This window comes from Micromesistius poutassou (genome assembly GCF_964030765.1).
Source record: "Micromesistius poutassou genome assembly, contig: SCAFFOLD_1773, whole genome shotgun sequence".
NCBI lineage: Eukaryota > Metazoa > Chordata > Actinopteri > Gadiformes > Gadidae > Micromesistius > Micromesistius poutassou.
The window spans coordinates 1-9,602 of record NW_028176938.1 but is presented as its reverse complement, the minus strand read 5'-3'; the positions used below and the strand labels follow the sequence as shown (position 1 = coordinate 9,602).

At 47.1% G+C, this 9,602-nt stretch overlaps 1 protein-coding gene across 1 annotated transcript; it reads right to left on the bottom strand.

The window, feature by feature from the left end:
• Nucleotides 1-1,735: 1,735 nt before the first annotated feature.
• LOC311377455 (dystrophin-like) lies at nt 1,736-9,199 on the bottom strand (the record flags this gene model as incomplete). Its single annotated transcript, XM_084491342.1, has 4 exons — nt 9,171-9,199; nt 6,091-6,241; nt 2,213-2,332; nt 1,736-1,769 (listed from the first exon to the last, which is right to left on the bottom strand). Coding segments are annotated over exons 1-4 (322 nt in total), but the record flags the coding sequence as incomplete, so codon positions are not given.
• Between the last annotated feature and the right edge of the window lie 403 nt (nt 9,200-9,602).

Below are 9,602 nucleotides of genomic sequence, written 5' to 3'. Positions count from 1 at the left end.
AACACCTCTCTTTGCTCTAGAACATATGAGCTACCTCTACAACACCTCTCTTTGCTCTAGAACATATGAGCTACCTCTACAACACCTCTCTTTACTCTAGAACATCATCTGAACCCAACCCTCTCCAAATCCACCCATCTCCTTACTGTAGAACATATGACCTAGCCCATACAGCTCCTTACTATAAAACCTATAACCAACCTCTCCTAACCTTTTACTCTAGAACCTTCAACCTACAACAATATAACTGACAACCTACCTCCAACCCCTGTCACATCTCATAGCGCCCAGAACCAACTCCTCCCATCCCTCCTCTAGCCAATGTCACATCCACACCTCGCCGGGATTAATTCATCTCAATGACGTCCCGACAAACACACATGCACACACACACGCACGCACACACACGCACACACACACACGCACACACACACACGTGATTAGGATCCAGATTGGCCTGATGTGCACCAACATGTTTCCGTGCGAGGCGACGAGAACCGAGACAGGAAATGAAGAGCTATGTTGGAGATGAGACACAGCACTGTGTGAGAGAGACTGTTTCCTCAAGGTCAGGACACACACACACACACACACACACACACACACACACATGCTGGCAGGCAGGTGCGCACACACACACACAAACAATGCGCCGTCTTTTCCTGCTCCTATCAGGTGCCTGAATTTCTCTTGAATGCTTTTGCTTAAGGTAAGAATAAATCTTTCACTCTTATATCAACAACGCCGACCGCATAATCTCATCCTGTGACTGATTATAAATTCACCGTTCACTTTATGAACAACAAAACCTTGAGTGGTTTAATTCATCCTCCTCCCTTCCACCCCGGCCCCTGTCGCCTCACATCCGTCGTGTGGAGGAGGACAGAATCCTCTCCCAGTGCGTTCCCTCTCAAGGTCCCCCTCCCCCTCCGAGTGTCTTCAGGATCAGGGCTGTGAAGCTTCAGGCTGTCGTTGTCATAAAGGATAGAACCACACCCCCCCCGCCTCCCCCCCCCCCCCCCCCCCCCAGCCAGCTGACCCCCCCCACCCCAGCCCGCTGACACCCCTACCCAGCCCGCTGACACCCCCCAAGCTGCGGGGTGCGGGGTTGGTGACGCTTCTTCGGATCGCCGTTTTATTGTGAAATTGCGCTTCGTGATTTCACAATAAAAGCGCGAGCGACTGGGGGACTGAGCGGCACGCGTCTCCCGCCCGGAGGGACACGCCTTCACCTGGGGTCACGACCAGGCAGCTCACAACCAGGCAGCTCACAACCAGGCAACACACACACACACACACACATACACACACACACGTACACACAATAAACACATAGTACACACACACACGCATATACAAAATATGCACATAACACACACACACACACACACACACACACACCCACAAGAAGCATGTAATACAGACATACATGGTCAGACACAGACAAACACACACAAAATATGAACCGTATGCACATCTATGTTCGACCCACACACACATCACACATCACACACCTATCCCTCCTCCCTCCTCCTCTCTCACTGAGTCTGTTCAGAGTCTGCCTCTGGAGCCACGGTCTGGTATGGACGCCACGCCAGTCTGTCCACCTCTTTGTTGTGGAGATTCCTTTGACTCTCTCGCAGCCTTGCAGACATTTCCATTTCACCCACAGTGCGTTTCAGTTGAACTCTCCCCGCTCTGACTAACAGCCATGACTAATCCTAAAGTCACTCACCTTTGTACTTACTGCCCACAATGTCAAAGTCTCCCTATAAGAATCACGTACACCCATTGTTGAGAGAGGGAGAGAGACACAGAGAGAGAGAGAGAGAGAGACACACAGAGAGAGAGAGAGCGAGAGAGAGAGAGAGAGAGAGAGAGAGAGAGAGAGAGGGAGAGGGAGAGAGGGAGAGGGAGAGGGAGGGAGACACACATAGAGAGGGAGAGAGAGAGAGAGAGGGAGGGAGAGAGAGAGAGAGACACAGAGAGAGAGAGAGAGAGAGAGAGAGAGAGAGAGAGAGAGAGAGAGAGAGAGAGAGAGAGAGGGAGAGAGAGAGAGAGAGAGAGAGAGAGCGAGACACTCGACGAGGCCATGGAGGCAGGAGTTCCAGGAAGGTTTGTTTGATTTTCACAGATCTGACTCTGATGTATGCATCCATTTGAGTCTGTTTAAGTGTGTGTGTGTATCCATGTGTGTGTGTTTGGTCCTCACCTGCAGTTTCCCCTCCAGGGCAGCGGTGGCGCTGTCCCCACTGCTCTCATCCACCACCACCACCATGTGGGTCAGCGAGTTCACCCTGACCTGCTCCAGCTCCAAGTCCTCCTGCAGGAGCTGTTCACACACACACACACACACACACACACACACACACACACACACACACACACACACACACACACACACACACACACACAGGCACACGCACACAGGCACACGCACACACACAGGCACATTGTTCAGTTAAGTCATTGTTTGTTTTCATCCCCCATCAAATATAATGATACATTATATACAATAAAAGCAAATATATATATAGTAGGCTACATATATATAGATCGGCATTAATTGCCAATTAAATGGAAGCGGAAATAGGAAGGAGTTTGTGGTTTGAACTAATTGGGTTGCTGTGCGCAGGTGAAATGTCAGACAAAAATGGCAAAGTTCTTTTTACACTAAATGATGTAAATGAGTCATGGGAAAAATAAACCTTGACACCGCAGTCGTTATGTGTCAAAGGCTCTCAGCACAGCGACCATCAGCGGGGATTTCATTAATTACCAAATCTCGATCGGCTAATAAATCAAACTCCCCCACTTCAGTTTAATTTGTTTAAAGTAAAACTCAATCAAATGATTACATGTAGGTCATTAACGAATTACAAACTAATTAGAGTCACGATGACCAGCAACAGTCAAAGTGTGTGAATGCCGATGTAATAATTAAACCCCTTTTTCTTTTTTTAAATGAGGAAGTATCAAAACTTATTTTCTCATTGGCATGCGAACAACAAAGTGAAGCAGAAGGGGAAAACGTTCAACTTTAATAACTACACTATTTTTAATTTTTTAATTTTTTAGTTTATTTGTCAGGGTCAATGCCATAACAATGTCTGTAGATGTGTTACATAAAAGGTTTCTAGCCGTTGGCTAATTTGCAACCCCAATCCCTGGTGAGACCTTTCTAAAAACATGTTGTAGTCCAAAAATATTCTAAAAAGTGTAGTATACGTGTGCATACACCTCTCTATACACAGAGACCAACAAAACATCAAGGGTAATCTTAGTGTCCATACCCTAACCATACACATCAGAACAACCACAACATACATAGGAACATCACAAACAGCAAGTCACGTAACACAACCCCCAGACACCCAGCCGCCTGCAAACTCTCACTTATACGAACAGCCAGCCACAATATACACAAATACAATAACACAGACAGCAAATCATATACGGTACAACCCCCAGATACCTAGCCGCCCGCAAACTCTCACCTATGCGAACAGCCAGTCACACACACACACACACACACACACACACACACACATCACAGACACAAAACATCACATCACGTACGACACAACCCCCAGATACCCAACCCCCTGCAAACTCTCACCTATGCGAACAGCCAGGTATCTACACAGACAGTAGAGTAAGACATAGACAATAGAGTGTGTGTATGTGCGTGCATGTGTGTGCGTGCGTGTCTTAGTGGTCACATCCCTGATTTACTTTCAGCCAGTGTTTTTACCTTACTGCTAAATGTTTTCAGTTCTGTTTGTGTTTTTAGTTCTATCGGTAAGTCGTTCCAAAAGCGGGTTCCTATTACTGAAAAACATGACTGGCCGAAAGAAGTTTTGCGCCCCTCTACTATGCAGTTACCACCCACTGCTCCCCTTGTGGCCGCGCTCCTTGACTTTGTTTTCATGAGTACAGAGGGCGCCAGATTATTTGCGCATTAAAAAAATTATTTTAAGAAAAGAAAACTTAATAAAATTGTCAAAACTTAATAACTTTTTGTAAAATTAAACAGTGATGTGATTGGTATTGGTTTCTGGTCCATTATTTTCAGTGCCTGTTTGTATAATGATGTGACTGGTTTGACGGTTGTCTGGGAGGCTTGGCCCCATACGGTAATACAGTATGAGAAGAGTATCATTGCATGAAAGAATAATAAAGCCGCCTTGACCGGGATGTGATGTCTTATCATTCTGAAGCAGTTCAGGTTTGTCCGGACAGTCTTGCAGAGTTTCTTAACGTGTTTTCTGAAATTAAGTTGTGAGTCTAAAATAATACCTAAAAATTTGAATTCATCCACTTCCTCTATAGCCTCTTGGCCTATTTTAATGGTGCATTTGGCTTTACCTCTTATAGAGAAGCACATTGAGACAGTCTTTTTGATGTTAAGCGTCAGGTGGTTGTCTTTGAGCCATTGGGATACTCCCTCCATTTCCTTGGTCAGGACCTCTGCTGCTGCACCCGGTGTTCTAGCTGGTGCATATAAGACTGTATCGTCAGCATACATTTGGCAGTTTGCTGACTGACAGCATGTTGGTAGGTCGTTGATATACAGACTAAACAGCAGAGGCCCCAGGATGGATCCCTGTGGAACACCCATGGTGTTGATGTTGTCCAATAAGCCCTGTACTGGTACACCTCAGACCGGGGTGCTGTGTGAACCCCCCCCCCCCCCCCCCCCCCCTCTCTTCCAACCCTCCTGGCACTCAAACCTGTCCCTGATCCCACAGAAGCCCTTTCAAACAACACAGACGTTACCAGCAGCCCACATGTCTTAGTCCAGCGTTGCTGTGGTTCTGGTCTGTGTTACTAAACCACTAAACAGAGGAAACGTCACAAGCTCTTAACCAACCCTCAAAGTTAAACAAAGCCACAGAATCTCAGACCACTCGTGGTTATTTACTTTGCCCACAACCGGCGCTTTCTAAGTATAGCCCCCCCCCCCCCCCCCCAGGAGAGACCCCATGCCTGGCTGGTAAACAGAAACTCAAGGTCAGCGTTTAGGTCAGCATCACGTCAGATGCATTACCTCCGCCAGAGAGGGAGAGAGGTGTTCTCATATTGTTATATAGGTTAATCCCCCCGACTGGGGGACTCAAGCCTTTGTGTTGCTAAAGCCTTTACAGAGGTCCTCCGTTATAACCATATATATATATATATATATATATATATATATATATATATATATAACCAGCCATTTGCTTTCTTTCCCTGAAGCCCACTGGATAAAAAGCTCTGGGGTTTTCGCCATTATTGGAAACTGAAATAATCAATATCAACAATACTAATACTAATCTATCTTTGCAGGCCTAATTTAATACTTCCTCTACTAGTACTTCGACTGGACCCGTGTAAACCATAATTAAAAATAAACATTGATAATACTGCAATCATTAACCTCTGTGTAGCCCCTTTGTGCTCTACCTGGTTTCATACTGCTGGAGTAATGACACTGGGCTTCACAACTTAGTGTAAGGAATCATTTTCCTCATTTCAAGTTTTGAAAGGTCTCATAAAGGTCTTGTCTATATAGAAACAGCCTCACTAATTTTGCCCTAACCCTATATTTTGCACGTTCTTGTGTAGGGGTAGGGTGTCCCATTACTGTAGGGAGCAAGGGGGAGTGCTATTTTGCCCTCATAATCAACCCTCAAAACGTAGTGAGGTCCGATGCAAGCTTAAAAACGAAGTGGAAGATTTACTGTTGAGGGCACTCCAGACCAAGTGGAGGTTTTAAGGGGGGAGAAATGGGACAGGGCCACAGCCACGAGGCAAACTACTGCCAATAAGGTAGTGTGCCTCCCTCACACCCTGATAGGGTTAGGGTCATCACGGGCAGCTGGGATCGGGTTAAAAGGACGTGTGTGGAGGCAAACGGAAAAATAGGCTTACAGGCCCAAGAAACGTTTACCACACTCAGTGGGATATTGATATGTTGACTTACTTTCAGGTATTGATCAGGCTCAATTGCTCAATTGTGTTGAAGCAGCCACTGCATTGAAGCCAGAGACGGCTGCAGACAGGAGGGCCCCTGGGGGCCCGGTGGGCGGGGGGGGGGGGGCGGCCTACCTTGTGTTCCTCCACCTGGTGCTTGACGTCCTCCAGGTCGGGCCCCAAAGGCTGGGCCCCCATTCTCTTGATCCGGTCCTCGGTCACGTCCAGCCAATCGGTGAGCTGCTTCAGCTGCTGGTGCTGGAGGTCCATCAGGACCTGGTGGAGCCTGGAGGGCAGACAGGATGTGATGTCATGGAGGCAGACAGGATGTGATGTCATGGAGGTAGACGGAGGCGTTGAGGAGCCAATGATAGGGGCGGGAATCGGACCGTGACATCGTCAAGTTCTTTAAAGTCAAGCGCCCAACAAACAGGCAGTAGCAGTCATTGCTGTGCAGGTACTGAGTAGTGAATACAATGAAGTTCAAAATAACAAGAGAGTGATAATATGAACTCCGGACTCTGATTAAAGGCACTAATACTGTAGGATGAATCAATTGGTTTCCACTAAGGTTACTGTTACTGACGATTTGAACATGCATGTAACAGTGTCAGTTTCTTCAGGTTTTTACTAGATTATGTTTAGTGCAATATGAAAGAGATGCAGTAAACACAGATGCAGATCATTCAGGAGCAGATTAGCCCATCTCTGCATCTTGAATGCTGACAGGTAGGCTGTTGACATTGGAAATTCAACCGTCACCCTCTACCCTGGTCATCCTAGCGTTTCTAACATTGTCCAAAACCCCAAATGTTGTTCCCCATCTGAAAGGAACACGATGTACACAGCAAACACCACTGTGAAGGAGCCTCCACTGACAGCGCTGGGCATGAATGGCATCTTATTAACTTCACTGCCAAAACCCGTATAATAAGCTGATGGAACGCCTGAGAAAAAGCCCCGCACAGCGAGATCAAAATGTCCAGTCACCACAACAATTTCGCCGAATAGTCCAAAATGTCAATTATTTCCACACATCTAAGCTAAACGGGTCTTTTTGCAGAAATCCCGCAGCTTTCGACAGCCGCACGCCCGCCTCGCCCCCCCCCCCACGGTTTGATCCATCGGGCCTAGGCTACCTTTCATTGTGGGGTTTTATGTATGCGCTCGCCTGGATGAAAGTGCAACATCCCTAGACCCCTGGTGGCTTTCATTGCTGTGAGAAGCCCCCGTGCTGCTGCTGCTGCTGTGACGTGGACACAGCCTGCCTTCCCCGGCCGTCGCTCACAAACATAACAACAGGAGACTGACGACAGAGCTGCGGCCGACCCCTTTCTGCGTCTCGTCAGTGAGAACAATCGCCTCGCGATTGTGACTGCAGACGTTCTTAGCACGGGTGGCTCCTGGGGGGGAATCAAACCCATCTCCCTTCTGCTAGGTGTTCATACCGTGCTCTACCTGTTGAGCTAGACGGAACCTGCAATGAACTCGGTCGTGCGTTTCTGTAAGGCGTTCAGTCTTTGGGAGTTTAAAGTCTACTTTAGTTTCTGTAAGGCGTTCAGCCAACTTTGGGAGTTTAAAGTCTACTTTAGTTTCTGTAAGGCGTTCAGTCTTTGGGAGTGTAAAGCCTACTTTAGTTTCTGTAAGGCGTTCAGCCAACATTGGGAGTGTAAAGTCTACTTTAGTTTCTGTAAGGCGTTCAGACTTTGGGAGTGTAAAGTCTACTTTAGTTTCTGTAAGGCGTTCAGACTTTGGGAGTGTAAAGCCTACTTTAGTTTCTGTAAGGCGTTCAGACTTTGGGAGTGTAAAGCCTACTTTATAGCCACACGTGTGAAAAAACCCGTATTTCGCCATCATTGGAATCTGTTCTTTTTTTGCAGTCCCAATTTAATACATTTTCTACTTCCAAAATCGACCGGACCCTTGTAAAGCATAATTAATAATAAACATATTGATAATTCTTATCATTAACAACATCTGTAGAGCCCCTTTCATACATCATTTCGGTGCTGAGAAAACATGCATAAAACATTTCAGAGCAATTGGCAATACATTACCACCCTGATGAAATTCGACTGCACAAACCATAGGATAATCTGAAAGCTCCGGAAGCAAAGAGCACAAACCACCCTTACCCAGCAAAGCTCCAGCCAAATGGCGACTAAAACGCCATGGCCGCGCAAATATACATTCCACTCAAGCCTCTCCCCGCCCACCACGACAACTGACAACTAGCCGAGCCAATCAGAGCGACAAAAAGACCATTTGAATCCTATTGGCCTAACCCGACAGAGTGGGCCACAAAAGCAGCTCAAAATGCACTATCTGTCCAGCCAGGGAAGACATCTGCAATGCAAGTAACAGCAGATAAAGCAGAAGAACACTAAAACAAAATGAAACACTTTCATCTTCTGTTCCATTAGCCTTTAAAACAGCATTAACACGGACGATAACATCGGCTGGTGTCAGCTCTGCGGCTGTAATCTGGACGCCCACCTTAGCCCGAACGTGCTGATGTATTTCTGCCTTCTAGCGAAAACGCTCTTCTAAGCCTTTTTCATGAGCCTCTTCCATAAGTTCTGCTTATCGTGTTCAAAAACGCGCCCTAGTTATTGTCGTCTCCATCTTAATTGTTTGTGTGTTTGTGTGTTTATAGTTCCGTGTTTGGGCGTGCGAGCGAATCCTTATTTAGATACGGCGCCAATTGACTTTATTGCAATAACTCGCCGGAGCAATTTTTCGGTCAATTCGCCCTGTGCCTGATTACAGTTCAAATGAAGCGCTTTAGTTTGTGTCTTGAGTGAGCCGAACGTTAGCCGTTAACTTATTAGAATTGTTCTCTTCCGCGGCACCGTTTTACACGATGTTTTACAGTGCTGTGTTTCTATAAATCCCAAACAACCTCCTTGTTAAAGAAATCCACCTTCAGCTCCGCAGGCCGTTGGTTTTGGGGGATATTATTGTTTGTCTGTAAAGTCAGCATGTGTGTGTGTGTGTCTATATGTGTAAGTGTGTGTGTGTGTGTGTGTGTGTGTGTGTGTGTGTGTGTGTGTGTGTACCTGCTCTGTCTCTCCATGCTGGTCACTCTCAGGTGTGTGTGTGTGTGTGTGTGTGTGTGTGTGTGTGTGTGTGTGTGTGTGTGTGTGTGTGTGTGTGTGTGTGTGCGTGCGTGCGTGCGTGCGTGCGTGCGTGCGTGCGTGCGTGCGTGTGTGTACCTGCTCTGTCTCTCCATGCTGGTCACCCTCAGGTGTGTGTGTGTGTGTGTGTGTGTGTGTGTGTGTGTGTGTGTGTGTACCTGCTCTGTCTCTCCATGCTGGTCACCCTCAGGTGTGTGTGTGTGTGTGTGTGTGTGTGTGTGTGTGTGTGTGTGTGTGTGTGTGTGTGTGTGTGTGTGTGTGTGTGTGTGTGTGTGTGTGTGTACCTGCTCTGTCTCTCCATGCTGGTCACCCTCAGGTGTGTGTGTGTGTGTGTGTGTGTGTGTGTGTGTGTGTGTGTGTGTACCTGCTCTGTCTCTCCATGCTGGTCACCCTCAGGTGTGTGTGTGTGTGTGCGTGTGTGTGCGTGTGTGTGTGTGTGTGTGTGTGTGTGTGTGTGTGTGTACCTGCTCTGTCTCTCCATGCTGGTCACCCTCAGGTGTGTGTGTGTGT